The sequence below is a fragment of the Chelonia mydas genome, chromosome 1, assembly GCF_015237465.2.
Source record: "Chelonia mydas isolate rCheMyd1 chromosome 1, rCheMyd1.pri.v2, whole genome shotgun sequence".
NCBI classification, from domain to species: domain Eukaryota; kingdom Metazoa; phylum Chordata; order Testudines; family Cheloniidae; genus Chelonia; species Chelonia mydas.
The window spans coordinates 286,888,417-286,909,826 of NC_057849.1; the positions used below are offsets into that span (position 1 = coordinate 286,888,417).

General features: G+C 39.9%; 1 protein-coding gene across 4 annotated transcripts in view; it reads right to left on the bottom strand.

Moving 5' to 3' along the window:
- Positions 1–377: 377 nt before the first annotated feature.
- SRGAP1 (SLIT-ROBO Rho GTPase activating protein 1) overlaps positions 378–21,410 on the bottom strand; it is a 232,356-nt gene continuing 211,323 nt past the window's right edge. For 3 of the 4 annotated variants that reach the window (XM_007065704.4, XM_007065705.4, XM_043548512.1), the window contains 5 exons: positions 17,765–17,844; positions 9,490–9,670; positions 8,721–8,855; positions 8,242–8,584; positions 378–3,473 (listed from right to left, as the gene is read on the bottom strand). In XM_007065704.4, the coding sequence (XP_007065766.1) occupies positions 3,096–3,473; positions 8,242–8,584; positions 8,721–8,855; positions 9,490–9,670; positions 17,765–17,844 (1,117 nt within the window). In that variant the 3' untranslated portion in view covers positions 378–3,095. The remainder of the gene's footprint in view (positions 3,474–8,241; positions 8,585–8,720; positions 8,856–9,489; positions 9,671–17,764; positions 17,845–21,410) is intronic. The other variant, XM_037887448.2, reaches the window with a different exon arrangement.

Below are 21,410 nucleotides of genomic sequence, written 5' to 3' on the forward strand. Positions count from 1 at the left end.
CTGGAAAGGCCACTTGGAGGAAGGGGGGGCAAAATGGAAATTGGGAAGACTAATGGGGTTGATAAAACTAGCAGAAAATAGCAGGAAGAACCTCTCAAGCTTCTTGCCTTCACATTACCAAGAAGGAAAAAGGTCATTTGGGGACACACATGTAAAAATGTACTGAGGACTGCACACCATTAGACTACACAAATGCAGACAGAACTATCTTCTTTATTATAAAGATACACTATGGGGAACAAACCTGAATGTATACTGAAGCCTGTGATGGTACATGCCAAAATGTACAGTACTATACATAAAAGTGCATTGCCACAACAGATTAACAGTACATTTTTCTTCCATAACTGTGTATTTTTAACTTTTTTGTTTTTTGGAAATGGCAGGAATGTGGCTGTACAAGAGCAGGGATGAATGCAATGAAAATGCAACAGTATACAAGCAAGAGTGACCGCAATGGAAATGCAATAGTACAAGAGCAAGGCTAAAGCTCCTCTAAAATTTTAAAGGCACTTTCACATGTACATACTACAGATGTACATTGACACAATTAGGTAACAGTCAACAAGCAGGAAGCTACCAATACTGCAACTTACCAAACTGACAGTAAAGGACAATACTGATTTGATTAGGTGTGCAGGAGTTGCCCCTTAGTATGTTTGTAGTTGTCAGTCTTTCCTGTTACATATCCACTTACTATACGTTAAGTATCTATAATAACCATCAAACTACACATTTAACTTGTGTGAATGCTCTAGTGGATGCATTCACTAAATGCACTGTTTCTAATATTTTCTCTTGCTACACAATTTCTAATATAAGCATTATGGAGTCCAATAGTGTTATTTAAACATACAAAATTCCCTATATAATTTAAAGATACAGATATTCATCTCAATTATGCCACACTAGTATTGAACAAATCACTGAACTAAAAACTGCATGAAAATTAGAGCTGGAATTCCAGTTTGTTCCATTGATCCTAATAAGTTTGGGAACTACTTAAAAATAACTTCTGGTCCTGGACAGGTGAACATACCAATAGATTAAAGCCAACCTTTAATGGGGACTGGCTTCAGTTAGAACCTTGCCCTGGAATTTAAGACTATAGGCGGCAGGTACAGTCAAGAGATACAGGATTAAACGTAAATTTGACAAGTTGTTACCCTGTTTATACAGTGGTAGCATCAGTGGATTAAACTGACTGACACCTGAAGAGTCCACTGTGCTAGCTAAGAGTTTATACATGTGGCAGCCCCCAAACAGACATACTTATAGATTCCTTGGATTTTTTTGGACCCGTCCTTGGGCTGCAAATATCAGCAACAATATGAATGGCCCTGACAGCGTTGCTCTCTAATGCAGTTTATGGGATATTTGTCATGTCCAGGGCTTGGAGTTCCTTATCAAGTGATTACAATTAGTAAACCACAGTGGAAATAAATAAATTGCCAAATGACAACAGGACATGGCTTCTGTGACTTTATACAGACTATAATACACTAATCAAATCTTTGTTACAAGACACTAACTCTTCCCTCTCCCCAATTATGTTTCCGTATAGTGAATGGAACAACTTAAAACACTCCATAGGAAGAATGGTAAGATCCTAAGGTAACAAATGCTATGAGGAAAGACAACTCTTATTTGAAGCCAGTTTTATTCCTATCGATGACCATCAGCTGATTTCTTGTCATGGCTCTGGTATTTTAGGTAACAGCCAACAGGGTATTCTTTATAAATAGTTTGACTGCATGGCTGCGTAAATTAAAAACCTGCTATAAATGATCTTATAGATTGGGCACGTAATATTGAAAAATAATCACAGAAATGATGTTATGGCTTAGTGTTAATGTGCAAAACAGCTGTACAATTAATTCACATGTAACAGAAAATTTAATAATGGAGTACTAAGCAAAGCTGATAAAATCTTCACACACACAGATGCGAGAAAGGTATAGACATCTATTTTTATTTTCTTTTCAAATTGGTTCTGGCAAATTTTATTTTGGTTTAGTCTAGAGAGTAGCAAATGAGTTTTCTGTGCTTCTAACAACCTCCTGTGTAATTGAGAGAAGTTATTCAAGAACTCAGGAGAAAAATAGTTTCGTAAGCATCATAGAGAAACCGTGCACATTGTTTGCACTGTGAAGGATAACTAGTGAGGATACAGCAGCTTGAAACTGTGGTTATCGCAGCTCACATGGTTTGAAGAAGATACTGAGCAATAAGGTCGAAGGAATGTTTTATTGAGTTATTGTTCAACTGCTACTTTCAATCTTTTACTACACTACAGAAAGATCCACAGACCTGTATACCTGCAGTTACTTGGTTCACTGAACTGTAAACTGTAAGTGAATTTAGTGCTTGTGAAAAGTGTCTGACAGTCCTGGGGACTGAACTTTTAGCTTCAAAAGAAAGGTACAGCACAAGTGGCAGCATTAGAAACTTCATACCATCCAGGCAATATACTTTAACCCTGACCTGGAGTGAGGTCAGAAAGAGAGTAATTCAGTTGCTCTACTTACTCAGCACTTGGCCTTTGATAAGACTAACAAAAATATGCTAAATACTTAGTGCTAACTGTGAAAGTGTTATTTTAATTTATATGGACTGAGATTACATACACACTTCACACAGGCCATTGACTAATTCCTCAGATGCTAACTTTTACCAACCAGATTGGGATTTGAACCAGTGATCTAATGGTCAAGGGTTCCATATCCACTTACGAATTCCTTCAAGTTACCTTTCTATTGGATCCCTTATTAAGTAAACTACAGAAAGACTATGAAATATTGTACAAAGTGGGAAGCCATTTCTGATCTGTTCCTTTTATTACAAATGGTGCAGCATCAAGGTTTCAAGTCGGTTTTAAAATGACACACATTTGTCCAGTTTTTTTTGAAAACTGAAACTATACAAAATACAAATGCCCGTGTTAATGATACTAGTTCAGACATTACATTCAAAAAAATTGAAAAACAAAACATCTCCAGTTATAAACACGAATTAATAGTGTTATGGAACCCTGACTTCTATCGCTAATCCATTCCTTTCTGTAACACACTCCACCTCCTGGGTTGCTTAGCTTTTTACATTGTGCAAGATTTGTCTGTTGGACCTTGGGAAGGAGGGGAAGGTCCTATAGTAGGATTTGTTTTTGGAAGAACAATGGGTTTTGGCCTCAGAGCTGGGGGTTTTAGCTGCACTCCCATTCTGGGGGCCACCATAGGCTTGAAAGTACTCATGGTATCACTGGAAGAACTAGTGCTACGTCGAATCTGAGGCTCGGTGCTCCTTAACACTACACTATGGAGAGGGCTTAGTGATTCTGTCGAGGTGGCCAGGCTGGGTGAGTTTTTCATTTGTTCCAATGTATCCAGCACCACGTCAGGGGCATGTTTCGCGGAGCTCTGACGTTCCAGCTCACGGAGTTCATTCAGAGCTGTGTTCATTGTCTCTTCAATATCCTGGTCAGAGCAGAGAGACAGAGCAGCAAGTCATTAAATACTGAATGCAAAGGGTAGTTGCTGAGGAAGAAGTTTGACAAATGCATGAATTCAGTTATAAACCATCCATTCATTTCAACAAATATTATGAAGCAGTATTAAAGCCCATTTACAGCCCAGAGCTGAAGAAGAGCTCTGTGAGTCTCAAAATCTTCTCTCTCACAACAGAAGTTGGTCCAGTAAAAGATATTACCTCACCCACCTTGTCTCTCTATTCTTATCCTGGGACCAACATGGCTACACCAACACTGCATGCATTTACATCAACCTCATTTAAAAGTGGCCTTCCTGAACAAGATGGCAGCTTGGGTTGAACATAAATTAACTTAACAGTAGAGGGTCAAAATTCAGTCAGGCCACTAAAAACATACTCTGCTGCTTGCTGTTAAATTACTATTAAGAGAACAAATATTTGATGATTGATTTGCAATAATATTTAAATAAATGTGAAGCCTAACAGCTCATGTGCTATACTCCTCATCTTACCCTGAAATATTCAGGAACAATACTCTAGCACAGGGATTTTTTTAAATTAAAGTAAAACTGAAGTTGGAAAACTATGATTGAGTTTTTCAAAGCCACCTAAGGCATTTACTTGGACATCCAGGTTGGCTTTGAAAATCCTGGCCTATATTACTCTTTTTTTAAAATAAAGATGTAATTCAAGACCAATGGTAAAATAGCTGTGCTTTTGATAACTTTCAGGTAGGGGGAGAGAGAAGTTGGTGGTTAGTATTAAGATGCATCTGAAGAAGTGGGTTTTTTACTCACAAAAGCTTATGTCCAAATAAATCTGTTAGTCTTTAAGGTGCCACCGGACTCCTTGTTGTTATTAAGAATTAGGAACATCTTGAAAGATAATGGCCACCTTTCCAGCTTTTAAAAATGTTTGTGGCAGTGAGCTCTCCTTGCTTGTATCACAATTTCAGGGCAACTGCACCTGTATTGCCCCTCAAGGGTACCCACTTTAGGCTTCTGGTTCCCAGCCATCACCTCGCTTGGGTGGAGACCCACATCTTGCTCCCTCCTGATTGGGGCATCTTTAAAGTTGCACAGTTCCCTGCCTACGCTGTGATATCCCCAGCAAGCCAGACTGCCTAAAAAGGCCAGCACCTGAACTTTGCTTTCTCTCTGAGGGCTGTGACCAGTGTAATTGCCAGCAGTTATAAGCTACCACACAGCTCTTTCTAAGCAAGCATATTTATTCTTAAGGTAAAAGCATTACAGAAAAAACATAAAAGTTCACATAAGGAGGCAAAAAGCTTAGCAGAGGGCCCTAGTAGGATTGGGGCCCCTTCTTGGACAGAAGGTCCTGTCCAATTGCTGGATCAGGCCCTGTGTCAGTTTAAACTCAGGCTATTTATCCAAAAGTCCTTTCTTTGTCGTTAGTCTCTGGAGAATCTAGTTTGAAGTAGTATATGTAAGCCTCCCAAGGAGTTGGTACTTCTCTGGGGGAGTTACAACCTTGCTGATTTGCCTTAATCATCATCCACTGTTTTTAGTTCCTGGAGGAGCTAAAGTAGCCCTCCCTGATGACATAGAAAACAGTCAAACCATTAATTTAAAACAATGGACCCTAAAGATACTGCATGGAGTTGCAATATCTGTCACATCTCCCCCCAGAGAGGTTACATACAATCCCAGCCCACACTAATACTAATCAGTTCTTTTGAGGATACTGCAGGAAATTGCCATATATGTAAGCCCCTTCATTTTCAGTTTAAACTGATTTTTACTGAAAATTTCCCAGGTTTTACAAAAAGTATTTTTTTTGGATTTTCACCCTACTTTTGTGTCATTCAAATTTACAAAAAAAAACTTGTTTTAGTAGGAAAATACAATACATTGCATGAGATATATGTATACCTCTACCCCAGTATAACTCGACCCGATATAACACGAGTTCGCATACAATGTGGTAAAGCTCCGACACGCTGCTCTGAGTAGTGTGTTAAGGGTTCTGGGCCAGGGCTGAGGGGTTGGATAAGGGGCAGAAGGTCTCGGGGGTGGTCAGGGGCTCCCCGCCCCCAGGGTCTGGGAGGCAGGAGCTGTGGGGGGGACACTTTTCGGGGCCCCACAGTCCCAGAGTGGCCCGGGGGATTAGCAGGGGGCTGGGAGCAGCCCACTCCACTTCCCTCGCCCCGGCCCCAGCCGTGTTGCTCAGGGGAGGGGCTTGGGGGAAGGGATCCCCCACGCACTCACCGGCAGCGGTGGAAGTGGAGCAGCCTGGCCCCAGCCCGCTCCACTCCGCCAGCTCCCAGCCGCGGCGCTCTGCTTCCCGCCGCCGGTGAGTAAGGGCGGCGTCCTTTCCCCAACCTCCCCGCGCTCACCGGCGGTGGGAAGCAGAACACCGTGACTGGGAGGTGGCGGAGTGGAGTGGGCTGGGGCCACGTTGCTCCGCTTCCCGCCGCTGCCAGTGAGTGCCTGTCAGGGGGCTGGGGGTGTGGATAGGGGTCGGAGCAGTCAGGGGACAGGGAGGTTGGGTAGGGGGTGCGGTCCTGGGGTGATTAGGGACAGGGGTCTCTGGAGGGGGCGGTCAGGGAACAAGGAATGGGGGGGGCAAAGCGAGTTCGATATAACGTGGTCTCACCTATAACGCGGTGAGATTTTTTGTCTCCCGAGGACCGCGTTATATCGGGGTAGAGGTGTATTATGATAATACATTAGTCTCTGTGTATGTGCAAAGTTTTCTGCTGAAGTAAGGCTATGTATTAGTCTATAAGATACACACAATAAACAGACACGCATGCAAACTCTGAAGTGCATGCATATCTGAACGTACTGATGAATCTCACGCCCACCACATACACATTTCAAGCAGTTAGCAGATAATGGTTAAAGATGTGACACACTAAAATGGGAAGAAAATGAAAATCTGCATCAGAATATGTTTCAGTACACAAGGAAATATTCAAAAGTTTTAAAATAACAAAAAGGATGAAGTTGAGTGTATGCGCAGCAAATTGTGAGGCCCAATTATTAAATGTAAATAGTTCTAAGTCTACAGCAGTAAACTGTTTATTCAAATGAAAAGTTTTATTTGAGGATTAGAGATGTATTGTTTTCTTAAACTCAGAGGTGGCATTGTGTTTTGAGTTCTGTTTTAGTTCTGCAGCAAACCGCACTGATGAACGGAATTCAAAGCATTAATCTACCGAATACTTTTTCCCTCTGTCTTTCTGTCCACCAAAACAAACCCCTATATTTACCTACAAAACTTAATATTTTTTGCACTGATTTTCACCTGTTTTTGTTGTGGTAATAAACACTGAAATTCCCAGGAAAAATTAAAATAAAACCTGAAAACGAAGGGCCCTACATATCTGTTATGACTTGTTCATCCAATAGGTTATTTTTTTTAATATATAAATGATGATGTGCTCCAAATATCCCCATATTTGTAGTTTAAATGTTAAGGAAAACAAAGAAGAATATCAGACATGTTAGAAGTTGTCATGCAAGATACTGTTTAGTGAGATCATTTATGAGAATATTTCCATGTTTGTTTTGCACATTTAGATTTATTCTTAAAGTACATCTGCTAAAAGGACATGCCAAGACTGGTTTTGTGGTTAATTTTTCAGTGTTGGTGTGGCACAAGTGGGTTAAATAAGAAAACTATAAGGTGTTTCTATACTTGTTCACAGCAGCATTTACATGATTCAGTCAAAGTTCAAGTTCTGTCTTTGTCAAATAATAATTGGTCTAGGTGTGTACAAATTTAGTTAAAGCCAAATAGGGCTGTGTATAGCTCCTGGGCAGTAAATAAGTAACATAGCTTAACCTAGTATTTAAAAGGTTAGAAATGGTTGAAATAAGAGCAATGAAAATTGATGTCTGAGTCATTCACAACAACTGAGACTCTCTCCTCCCACTTCATAAGCAGCAGAGACTTTGGAAGCAAAAGTTACATGACATTTTGAAATGTCAGTGCAGGATTATTTTAAATGCTTTTGTAATCAGATGGTAATTTGAAGGTGTTGAGTGTTTACATAATGATCATATTTTAAACTAAATGAGCTTTGAGTAGGACAGAAGTATTTATTAGCCCAAGATATGGCTATTACTGAGTTAGCACACTTCAGTAGCACAGAATTAATAACTTGCTTCTTGGTGCTATCTGTCTCTGCTATTCTATACCTCTCACCTCTCTGCTACTGAGAAAAGACTAGCCACCTCTCCTACATATATAGTGATGGCACAGTCTATTATTTATTTATTCAGATTTATTTGCACTTCTACCTAGCATGTTCCACAGGCACAACTACAAGAGTTAAAAATCTCTACATTTGTACAAAAACTATGTTAAAAAGACTGAAATGCAAATTCCTATGTTTTCAAATGACCGAGGACAGTAGTAGCCAATTGGAGCACAGATTTGCATACTATAACTAAACCCACTTCCATCAGAGCACACAGGTTTACATAACTGAGGAACAGTACCTGTGCATTATCCCTATGCTCTGAGTGGCACAGAGAGTTTCATTTCAGTACAACTGAAAATTATTTCACTCTAATGCTGTTGCAACTTTTATTCCTATTGGCCCTCCTTTCTCCCATGATTCTTTAACACATCTCTGTCCTAGACTCCCATGGCAGAAAGTTAAGTGGGATACTTTTCTGATACATCTTTTCAATAAAAAATTGAACTCTCTGTGTTGTGAAAGTCAAACGTTCATTTACATCTATTTGACCATGCTCCTCACTAAGGCAAAGAAACGAGACCAACCTGAGCTATCGACTCCGGGTCCAGTGGCTTATGGTCATTGAAACCTGGGTATTGACCAGATGATGTAGATCTTCTAATTGGAGGACTATCAGTCTTCTTTAGTGAATCATGCCTACTAATGTTGGTGAGGCTGCCATGCCCAGGTCTACGTCTTCTTTCAGGGCTGTCTGCGTTGAGGTTGCGATTATGAAGAAGGGCTCGAGGACTGCAATGACTTGCCATGTTGGGGGAACCTAGCTCCACTGATGAGTTGGTGAGTGTGTGTGGTGGATGTACTGGGCAATGGCCATCATTGGTCCTGCCTGGGCGTCTTAGAGGAGGTGGTTCTGATCTCTTTCTTTGCCTATACAAATGTAGAAATCATAGGACAAGTTAGCATTATTAACAAGGTGTGTGTGAAGAAATCCTGCCACTGCATGAACCCAGAAGCAATCTAACGGCTGCAAAGCAATGCAGAAATGTTGCTATGTTAACCTTACCTTCCTAAATATATGTCAGGGTGACGATCAGTTGGGGAGTTCATATCCTTAGATGAGGACTTGTCCTCAGTTATTGGCCCACTGCTGGCTTCACTGTCTGCTTTTTGGCTCAGCGTATCTGAGAAGGTATCATCCCTGAAAAGAAGATATAGATTGAGAAGTCACTTTCCAGGAAGTGAGGTATGTAGGACAGCAGGCATCACGGCTCTTCTGTTTTTGTCCTCATATAGAATTAAAACTAGACGTATACTTGCATCTCCAGCTGCTGTACTCTCATTGATGACCTATTTGTTTATTGACTTTACTCATGTCACCTCTTAAAATTTGGAGTAACCTTTTGGGAGCAGGCACTTTGTTGGCTTTGAAGTGCCAAGTACACCTCTGAGTACTATTTAGAAGTGCCATGGTGTAGTTATCCAGCCCTGTTACTTAGAAGTTTATTGGTAACAGCTGCTACAACTATATGGTAAAACCAAAATAGGTACAATATCCTCTTCTTAACATACTGTACTGGGATCACTTCTGTCAGTGATGTAGCCGAGTCAGCCTATCAATGTTTTGTGATTCTGTGGTGTCGCTTGATGGGCACTACTTCAGGGAAATGTAACAAAAAGATGGTAGCGTCCAGTTTGGAGGCAAAATCTCCCAGGTGTTTATGAGCCTTCAAAGCACTCTCACATTTGGGTGATACCCCATTAGCTAATTCAACAAGCTTCTTCTCAATAAGAAGCAATCACTCAAGTATATTGTATAACTAGACACTGCTTACATATCCTGCACCACTATATATTGGTGAGGTACTAGGCCATCAATTCCATTATGCCTTCCTTCCCACCAGTCTTCAGATGCTCGATGATATAAAAGCAGGGAGGCTCCTTTTTTGAAGGAGAGTTCTCGTGCAGATCTTCCAGTGTAGTCAAACTTGGCTATAGCTTCTATAGGCTCACCTTCTAGGGGGAAAAAAGGTAAGATCTCAGACTCCAGAACAGACTTATTTGTTTATTTCAGTTTTGTAAAATGTAACCCCTCAGCATTCATATCCAAACAAAGCTTACAGAAGTCAGATATTGAACCAAGATATACTTCAGGCAGTGGCCATGTCTGTGTGCCTCAAGTATAAAGCAACTGGGCTGCTTTTAAGACCTCTAGACAGAGAATATAAGAGAGAGCACACAATACATTCAATGCTAAACATTTGAAAGTGGGCAGTGCTCTTGTCTCCTAATATAAAAAGCTATGTGGTGGGTCAGAAATAGTTACAGGTGATAAAAAAGCAAAACCAAACCTGAGGGAGCCTGATAAATCAGGTGAACAAGCCAAAGAGATGTGCAGTGAAACAATTAGCAGTGAAAAAGGAACGAATAGATACGGGTTTCCTCAGCAAGAAAAGGCATGAGTAGAGTCCTGTGCGGATACAAAATTTGTATTTGCATCTGATCCGCAAAAATGATCTGCGGATATCTGCAGATCTGCAGGGCTCTAGGCAGGAGTTGCCTGATGAGTCAATTTAATAGCTTTAGAACTCTATTAGAATTTCTGTCACTCCTGTGCTAAGAGTGCAGACCCAGTGTAAACCTCATATTTTACAAAAAATACAGGGACCTGTTCTTGGGCCTTCTCTGGTTTCTCTTGAAGCTGCAGTTTGTGCAAAGCCACCAAACATTTGACAGATCCAACTCCTACAGGAGTACATCTCAGTATGAGGAATCATTGTATGGCACAGAGCTGCTAGGATAATTCTATGTTACACCCCTGTGTATGGGGCCATAGCTAGGTGAAAGAGGGCAAAGTGTAGGTGTCCCTCTGTTCCCAGTGATCACTGGCTGCTGGAATGGATTCTGTGAGCAGCCAGGCATAGGTTACAGCAGTTTTGACTGGCCGGCTGCAGAGAGAGAGAGAGAGAGAGAGAGAGAGTGTGTGTGTAAAGCTTCTCCCTCTACAAGAACGGATTTTAAAAACCTTATCTTCACAGAGATCATTTTAAGGATGAAAATGAGAATTAAAACCTCCCTTCCCTGTCAAAACTTCCTGATATATCGAAGTTCATACTGACAATGGCCCCATCCTTTAAGTAGATATGGTTCTGCTAACACCTGTGCTGACTCCACGGACATCAGTGGGCCTCTGTGCAGCCTCAAGGGTCCCTTGTTAGCATATCTATTTGCAGAATCGGGGCCAATGAGCGTAAGATCTTAACTGATGTCTTTGGAGCTGTTACTATGTCAGTTGGACCTTGATGGAACAGCTACGATTTTATTGTACGATGTTGGCAATGGCTAGTTCTAAAAGTTATGAAAAACGAATGCCTGTGAAATCACATTTGTCAGGTTAAATTTATCACAGTATCAAAATGCCAATGAAAGCATTAAGAACGAATGCCCGCAAAACATCAGTTTTCAAATTATACATTTTGTTTGCATACATTTATTTTGAGTAGCTCAAAAATAAAGCCATCCAAAATGAAAAATACCTTATACAATTAAATCAAAATTTAAAAGAAATTAACAGCTAGGCTGATGACTGCCGTATCACGTTTTAGCTTGGTGCAAATTTAATTTGCTGTGTTGTAATACCTGAAAAACTTGGTTTATAATGAAGACTCCTGCTCCTATATTATGCATTAATATTATGTGCTGGAATGTCTCTTCAAAATTAACTTCTATCTTGCAATGTGGAAATATAATCCTTGTACCCTATTAAGGTTACAGTTTGCAGCTATTTCCTCATAACTTGCCCAACCTGTAGAGGACTGTCCTGTAGTTGGCTATCTTTAGGCAATCAGGTTAAAAACTTGCAATAGTTCAGATGAGAACTTGTTTAGGTTAGTCAAGCCCAGCAAACATTGAAGAATTTCAGAAAGGCCTACACGCAACTAGATGAGGGGATGGCAGTGAAATTCAGTGTTACAAATGCAAAGCAATGCACACTGGCAGGAATCACTTCAGTTACTTATACACATTGCTAGTTTCTAAATTAACTGTATTTATTCAGGAAAGACTGGCTAGCTTAATGAAAACCTCTGCTTTTTTGACCACCAATGCACACTGAGCAAACCAAATTGTAAGATGTATATAGAATGGGCTAGAAAATAATAGTGAAAATTACAATGGCACTATATAAAATCAGCGGCATGCTCTGACCTGGAATATTGTGTTCAGTTCTAGACACCTTATCTAAAAAATTATATAAACAGAAAGCAAAGAGGACCAGAGATGTGACAAAATGATTATAGGTATGGAAAGTCTTCCATCACTTGAAGAGAGACTGAAAAGATTGGGACTGTATAGTTTAAAGATGAGACAAATAAGAAGAGACATGATAAAGGTATACAAATTAATGATTAGTTAGGAGAAAGAAAATCAAGCACTCCTGTTTATCTGCATCATAATATAAGGGGCTAGTCAATGAAACCGAAAGGCAACAATTTAACACCAGAAAGGAAATATTTTTATACATATCACAAAGTTAGCCTTTGGAGCTCACTGTAAAAAGATATTCCTTACATTATAAAAATGTAGGGTTGGACCTCAAGATCATCTAGTCTATTTCTCCGCCTCCCCGCCGAATACTGAGGCAGAATTAGCTCATAAGTATAGCTAGACCAGATGTTTGTATGAATAATAAGAACATGCTGTTACATTATATTAGGTTAAATAAAAGGAGAGCAGGGAAGTATAAATTCCCATACTTGAGGGCACAAGCCAATCTCTAATTGATGGGGGTTAAGAAGAAACTTCACCATAGGCAGGTTATTTCATAATTGCGTATTCAGGGTTTCCTTCCACCTTCCTCTGAAGCATCTGGTGCTGAGCATTCTGAGGCAGGATATTGGAGCACTGAGTTGATCAGATATGGCAATTCCTTTTTGGGTGAGCCATACTACAATTAAAAGTTCAATGGACTGTTTGATATTAAAGACTTGAGTATACAGAGTTTGATTCTTCTCACTTACTGCACACCAGAGTAAATCAGAAGTAACTCCACACCTATGTAAGCCTAGTGTAAGAAGAGAGTCAGGCCTATGGAATGTTGAATTCTTCCTTTTCCTGTACCTCATTATAGACTGACGTCCTTTCTCAGACATCTGTAGGAAGTTGCTGCACTGGGAGCAGCTGTTTGAACTATTAATCTACCGACAGTGAGTGAGACTTCTGAGACATGCTATTTATGTGTTCCTATGAAACATACCCTATACAATGTGGTGTATAGCTGACATAGTTGCTTTTCTTAATGAAACTCTTGTATTAAGCTCATACAAATTGTTCTTTTATTCTGATAGGAACTTTCATTACTAAAATGTGCCCTTTACTTGGACAGCACATTTCTACAGCAGACAGTTCTCAGATTTTATTTTTCAAATACTAATTCACCTGTTAACAAGTAGAACGTTGACAGTTAATATAAAAATACCTTGACAGTTCCATTTGGACATAAAAAAAGGCCAAAAGATTTATAACGGCAAGGTTATTGAGAACTGGAGGGAGCCATTTCACAACTAAAGGAAAGGGAACAGAGCTAATCAACAGTTACAAATCTACGATTTGTAACTGAAATTCTGCATGATATTGAGCCATGGGGTCTAACAGTAAAATTAAGACAGCTCAGAGGGAAATATAATTATACTGTTCTGTCCTATACTTCGAGGCATTTCCTAACTATGGCAAGAAATATATGATGACATCTGAAATATCACTGGCTATGATCCAGACAAAGACAGAAAAAGAGAAATATTAGGACAAGCTGAAGAACTGTGGGAAGAGCTCTAGGGATTCTGTTCTCAGTTTTGCACTTATGACCTCAAATTCTGCTAATATTATTACTGCCATTCAGTGACACATTATGGTGCCTTCCACTTAAAAATCACTGGCTAGACTGTAAATAGCTCGGTACAGGTCCAGTAGGTGATAAGGGGAAAGATGTAAGAAACAAAGGCTAGTCACTATTTCTATCCTTGCACTTCAAGAGCCAAACACAGCACTAGCCTTCCTCAAAAGGTGGCGGTATGAGGGTGGGGCTATGCCATACCACCCCACTGCTAGGGTTGCCAAAAACCAGACACTCCAACAGGAGTGCTGGAACTTCCCCTTGAGGCCCTGCCCCACCCCCATTTGCTCCTCTTCCCCCTCTCCACGCCCCCCCCCACCCCCAGTCGGGAGGAACTCAACTGGGGGCTGGGAGCTGCAGTCACCCAATGTTGGTAGGAGAGGGCCTCGGATGAGTAGGGGCTGGCACGGGTGATCATCCAGCGCCTCCCCCACCTGCAGTAACCAGTCCCCAGATCTGACTGGAAACTGTCAGGTACCCTTTTCAACTGGACTTTCTGGTCAAAAACCTGGCACCTGGCCACTCTACACCCCACACCAGTGAGCCAAGTGGAGCTGAGCCAGCAGAATGAGAACATCCACTGTACCTTTCACTGGGTGCATCAGAGCAGCCCCTTCTCTGTGCTCCCCAATTCTTCCACATGCATTGTGCTTGTCTTAAGCAAAAGACATCCTGATCCCTATGCTCGACTCTACACCTTATCAAAGGGCTGTGGCTTTACAGTAACAATCTATCCTCAAGTTCTCTGGCAGTTCTCTGACTGGAAAACAACAAAGGGAAAGAAGCCCGTGAATTACTGTTACAGCAGAACTTGGAAAAAAGTTGATCATAGTATGAATTATTTCATAGTCGTCAAATCTGCAATGGTGACCATTCAGGGACACAACAGCACTAACTCTCAGCCTTATTTGTCTTTTAATACCCCCATCTGTGTGAGAACTACTTTCTTGATTTATAAATGTCAGGCATCATAAGGTGTCAATGAACAGCAATAAAAATGTTAGCATGTTTGTGTTTTACATCAGGAATTACCCATGTGTCTGAGACTTCCTCAGGAAATTCTCTTATTTCCTTCGGAAACAGATCTAGTCAACTTTTTTATGCATCAACTAGAGTAAAATATCTTCAGTGTTAAAGAATTTCAGAAGAAAATTGCAGAAAAACTGCTTATTAAGCATAAAGATGTATCTCCTAAATCTTACACTCTTTTCTAAGAGTTATTTTCAGACAAATGTCTTTCTGTAATGAAGTTACAGATAAATAGATATGGCTCATTCTGAGGCACAAGGTGAACTCTTTGAAATGCACAAAAGTTTATGTTTTCAGATCTAGGGGAAAATGCTATTTAGCAGGAATGCTCTTCTTTTGAGTAGACAATGTAAATAAAAGTTCTTACAGTGAAGGCTTTTTACCCTTACAAAAAAACTCTTCACTATGACCTGAATTCAGAGAAGCATGTAAACACATGCATAGCTTTAAGCATGTGAATAGCCCCAATAAAGTCACTGTGACTACTCATGTGTTTACAGTTAAGGATGTACGTAGCTTTTTATACTTCATCATTGTATGTCCCAACCCTTCAAAGGATAGAGGACAAGCTAATTTTATTCCTACACATACATACATTATATATTACATATATATATATATATATATATATACACACACACACACACACACTTGCTTTATTTTTTTTAAAAGAATATTTTAGCTTTGTAATTCCATAAATAAACCTTTACTTTCCCCCACAGTGGCTCAGCCTCGTCATTATATACAGCTGACTTCTTGTAGGCATAGAGAGACTTACTTGTAATTTAACCTTATACAGCAAGTAGTTCTTATAGTGAAAATAAGCAAAACAGAAAAATAAATCTTCTTGCTTTTGATTATAGCCTTTGGATTACATGTCAATTGCCCAATATTGTTATGGGTCTAGAGGGTTTGAGAGAAAAAAAACACTGCAGTATAAAATGAACTAGATTAAAATGTAATAAAGCTCCTAACAGAGGGAAATGCAAAAGTACAACATGTTAGTAGTAGCAAGCTCAGTTCAACATTACCTTACTCTCATACACATGTAAATCAGGGTCCTGGTGTGACAAACTAGTAATCAATAAATCTATTGAAATAAAAAATTTCCTTTAATGGAAGCTTTCCTGTTCCCCCACAAAAGATCAATTATCTGATTCTTGTGATTCAAGACTGAATCCGTTGTAAAATTGTTACGAATCACAGCATATATTATTGCAAACACTTTTTATTCAAGGGACAAACACAGGGATGTGTGTGCAAAAAGACAGTTAACAGCACCAGTTCGATGAAAATACCCACCCTTCATTATAAAAAATAGCTTATCTAAAGGTAAACCTTTATTGGTGGAAAAACTTGATTAGAGCTTGCTGGTTAAGTGGAGGCCTCTCACTTCATGCACTGGTCTAGTCACACCAACTACACTGTCATCATCTTTGCTCAAGCATTACCGCAAAGTTCATATCTTTGTATTACCTTTTTCCCCCTTTACATGCAAATCCACAACATGATTGTCCACTTTCTGTATTCAATTCACAAAACAAAGGAATGGCAAAAGCTAGGATTATCTTGCTGGTCATCCTGATAAACAAAACTAGATCAAGTAATTTAATCCTTTCTTGGCTACCTCTGCTCCACTGAGAGTTACTCCAGTCAATTTTGCCCCAATCAGTAATGCTATGCTACAAATTTACTATAGTCATTGCATCCAGGATTGATATCAAGGCAAAAATGAAGTACCATACTACTTTCACATGGTCAAGATTTGCCTGTCCATGCTTTTCAGATGCCATTTAATATTTTACAATTGTGTACAAAGGGATTAAAACAACTTTTGATTGTTGCATGCTTTTTTTCCTCCTTTTCATTCTCATGTGCAGGGAAAAGTTTTCAGAAATGTACATTTATGAATCTGAATTTCCAACATTTACACCTCTGTATGTATGTCAGAAATATCAAGTTTCTCTTCGAGGTTCCTCCATCACTAAGTGTTTCACCCCCTGATCTGTCATCCATTTAATCCTGAGCATTTCACAGGAGTCTGAAATAGTCTTTTTTAGCAACATGAGAAACTGTCTTATAAATTAGTATATAAGGGGAGGCGGGAAGAGACACATACTACCAAGTTGTGGCTGGTGCTCAAAATAAATGGTGGGTCTGGGGCTGGCAACAGGACCCTTTTTCCAATCCTTTAAATTATTATTTTTGACCCCACACTTGGACATTTCTGATCTCCTAAATAAAATCAATGATACCATTTTGGCCTCTTACTCTTCCCCTCTTTGTCCCCTGTAATTCCCTCCCCTGCTCCTCCTGAAAATGCGAAGGAGGCCCTCCTGCACTCTGCTGCTTACCTTGCCCCCCTGAACAGGTTCTCATGCAACCCACCAGATTACAGGCCCTATCTGCTTCCCTTTCCTGTTTGGTCCCAGGCTCCTGATCTGTTGCCTCCTTGTTATCACAGGCTGCTTTATCCACTGTGGTACTCTAAACAAGGGAACGAGGCGTCTGCCACTAAGGGCTTGCCTATATGGGGAAATACACTGGCATAGCTATAGTGGAATAACTATGCCATTATATTTCTCTGTCTAGACAAGGCCTAAGTCTTACTTTGTTGAAAGAAAGAAGAGGAGATTTGATAGGTGATGTTTATCCCATTGGGCCCTCACCGCCAGCTACGATGCCTAGTCCAGCAAGGGTGAGCATGAGCCAAGTTATCGTGAATGGCTTTGGTTTAATAGTTTTGGGGGTCCTTAAATCCTCTGGAAAGTTGTGTTTTTAAATATCAAAATATAGCATATTAAATGCAATTCTCTAAGCTAAAATATTCAAAGCCATGGTTTGGATCAGTTTATCTTGTGCAAAAATGGTAAAAGGCCACTTAAAAAGGGAACATTACATCAGAACGTAATTTGTGCTGACTGAAGTAGTTTCCCACTTGCCCTTCCTGTAACTGAGCAAGCCAGGAAAGGTGCAAGGAAACAGCTGGCAAAACACAGATGGATAAGAGTGAAAAACAAACAAAAAACCTGAAGATTAAAAATGGAGGTGTAAGCAGCAGAGCATCCTCCCAGAAGTAATTTAGTTTCAACTGAGAGACAGTGAGGAAAAGAGAGAGTATCTCCTGCATGAAAAACCTGTAAATGTAATTTATTTAAAAGAGGATTAAAGCTGTAACATAAAGGACGTACCATCTTCACTGGTGTGGGGCTCTGTACTGGCATCCTGGTCCACTTCCTCTAGTGTACCATGTTCACTATAAGGGCTATCACTGCAGAAATACACAATGTTAAGCAAGTACAGGCAATTAGCACATGAAGCAGTGCTTAATGGATTCTTATATTTGGCATAACCCCTCCCCCCCCCCAAGCTAACAAGAGTAAGCTATTTCTATAGCAAATATCACTTAAATTTTCTTATGAAACAAATAGCACTATTAAAATTTTATTTATATTTATATATATATATGTGTGTGTGTGTGTGTGTGTAAGTAGAGGCTGTCAAGTGATTAAAAAAGTTAATCATGATTAATCACGCTGTTAAACAATAATAGAATACCATTTATTTAAATATTTTTGGATGTTTTCTACATTTTTCAAATATATTGCTTTCAATTACAACACAGAATACAAAGCGCAGTGCTCACTTTATATTTATTTTTGATTAAAAATTTTTACACTGTAAAAAACAAGAAATAGTATTTCATAGAATCATAGAAAATCAGGGTTGGAAGGGACCTCAGGAGGTCATCTAGTCCAACCCCCTGCTCAAAGCAGGACCGATCCCTGACTAAATCATCCCAGCCAGGGCTTTGTCAAGCCTGACCTTAAAAACTTCTAGGGAAGGAGATTCCACCACCTCCCTAGGTAACGCATTCCAGTGTTTCACCACCCTCCTAGTGAAAAAGTTTTTCCTAATATCCAACCTAAATCTCCCCCACTGCAACTTGAGACCATTACTCCTTGTTCTGTCATCTGCTACCACTGAGAACAGTCTAGAGCCATCCTCTTTGGAACCCCCTTTCTGGTAGTTGAAAGCAGCTATCAAATCCCCCCTCATTCTTCTCTTCTGAAGACTAAACATCCCCAGTTCCCTCAGCCTCTCCTCATAAGTCATGTGTTCCAGTCCCCTAATCATTTTTGTTGCCCTCTGCTGGACTCTTTCCAATTTTTCCACATCCTTCTTGTAGTGTGGGGCCCAAAACTGGACACAGTACTCCAGATGAGGCCTCACCAATGTCGAACAGAGGGGAACGATCACGTCCCTCGATCTGCTGGCAATGCCCCTACTTATTCATCCCAAAATGCCATTGGCCTTCTTGGCAACAAGGGCACACTGTTGACTCATATCCAGCTTCTCGTCCACTGTAACCCCTAGGTCCTTTTCTGTAGAACTGCTGCCGAGCCATTCGGTCCCTAGTCTGTAGCGATGCATTGGATTCTTCCGTCCTAAGTGCAGGACTCTGCACTTGTCCTTGTTGAACCTCATCAGATTTCTTTTGGCCCAATCCTCCAATTTGTCTAGGTCCCTCTGTATCCTATCCCTACCCTCCAGCGTATCTACCACTCCTCCCAGTTTAGTGTCATCTGCAAACTTGCTGAGGGTGCAATCCACACCATCCTCCAGATCATTTATGAAGATACTGAACAAAACCGGCCCCAGGACCGACCCCTGGGGCACTCCACTTGATACCGGCTGCCAACTAGACATGGAGCCATTGATCACTACCCGTTGAGCCCAACAATCTAGCCAGCTTTCTATCCACCTTATAGTCAATTCACCTAATACAAGTACTGTAGTGCAATCTCTTTATCATGAAAGATGAAATGTAGAATTATGTACAAAAAATAACCACATTCAAAAATAAAACAATTGTAGAGCCTAGAAGTCCACTCAGTACAGTACTACTACTTGTTCAGCCAATCGCTCAGACAAACAAGTTTGTTTACATTTGCAGGAGGTAATGCTGCCTACTTCTTGTTTACAATGTCTCCTGAAAGCAAGAACAGGCTTTCGCATGGCACTGTTGAAGCCAGCATTGCAAGGTATTTATGTGCCAGATGTGCTAAAGATTCAGATGTCCCTTCATGCTTCAACCACCATTCCAGAGGACATGCTGATGACGGGTTCTGCTCGATAACAATCCAAAGTGGCGTGGACCAACGCATGTTCATTTTCATCATCTGAGTCAGATGCCACCAGCAGAAGGTTGATTTTTTTTTTTTGGTCGTTTGGGTTCTGTAGTTTCCATATCAGAGTGTTTCTCTTTTAAGACTTCTGAAAGCATGCTCCACACCTCGTCCCTCTCAGATTTTGGAAGGGACTTCAGATTCTTAAAGCTTGAGTTGAGAGCCATAACTATCTTTAGAAATCTCACATTGGTACCTTCTTTGCATTTTGTCAAATCTGCGGTGAAAGTGTTCTTAAAATGAACAACATATGCTAGGTCATCATCCGAGACTGTTATAATATGAAATATATGGCAATGTGGGTAAAACAGAGCAGGAGACAAACAATTCTCCCCCAAGGTGTTCAGTCACAAATGTAATTAAGGTTTCAGAGTAGCAGCCGTTTTAGTCTGTATCCACAAAAAGAAATGCATTCTTTTTTTAATGAGCGTCATCTGCATGGAAGCACGTCCTCTGGCATGATGGCCGAAGCATGAAGGGTCATCTGAGTGACGGAAATACCTTGCAATGCCAGCTATATAAGTGCGATGCGAACGCCTGTTCTTGCTTTCAGGTGACATTGTAAATAAGCAGCAGGCAGTATTATCTCTTGTAAATGTAAACAAACTTGTTTCCCTTAGCGATTGGCTGACCAAGAAGTAGGACGGAGTGGATTTGTAGGCGCTAAAGTTTTACATTGTTTTGTTTTTGAGTGCAGTTATGTAACAAAAAAAAAAAATCTACTTTTGTAAGTTGCACTTTTACGATAAAGTGATCACACTACAATACTTGTATGAGGTAAATTGAAAAATACTATCTTGTTTATCATTTTTAGAGTGCAAATATTTGTAATCAAAAATAATATTAAGTGAGCACTGTACACTTTGTAATTTGTGTTGTAATTGAAATCAATATATTTGAGAATGTAAAAAAACATCCAAAGTATTTAATACATTTCAATTGGTATTCTATTGTTTAACAGTGTGGTTAAAACTGTGATTGATCGCAATTAATTTTTAAAATTGTGATTAATTTGAGTTAATCATGTGAGTTAATTGCGATTTATCGACAGCCCTAATTTATATATATATTTTACACCCTGGTCTGAGGATTACATTGCTTCTGACTTTAACTTATATATATATAAGTTAAAGTCAGAAGCAAAGTTAAAGTCAGAAGCAATGTAATCCTCAGACCAGGGTGTAAAATCGTAACTGTTACAGGAATTAACACATCTTCCCTTCAGATATCATTTCCATTTATTTAAAAGGATAACAGGGTAACTGGATATTTCCCTTCTAGCTGTACTGAATTTAGTGTATATATGTCTGGGCTTAATGGTGAAACCATTATGAACTGAAATTCTTTTATGGAACCCTTCAACAAATGCAAGACTGGGACTACACCACCTGGCCACACACTCCCAATTGTACATGTAGACCTCTGTCAACTACTTGATGGTCACATCTGTGATAGTTCTCAGAATCCTAAATTAACTCCACTGAAGTCTTCTAGTTAGGAAACCCTGACAATCATTATGGTTATATTTGCCCCATGTGTTTCACAGTACCACTTTCCTGTGAATCTTCCACACATTAGAATTATTTTTTTCATTTTCATATTTCTTTTATTTATGCGGAACCTCTTATATCATGGGAGTCATTCATGT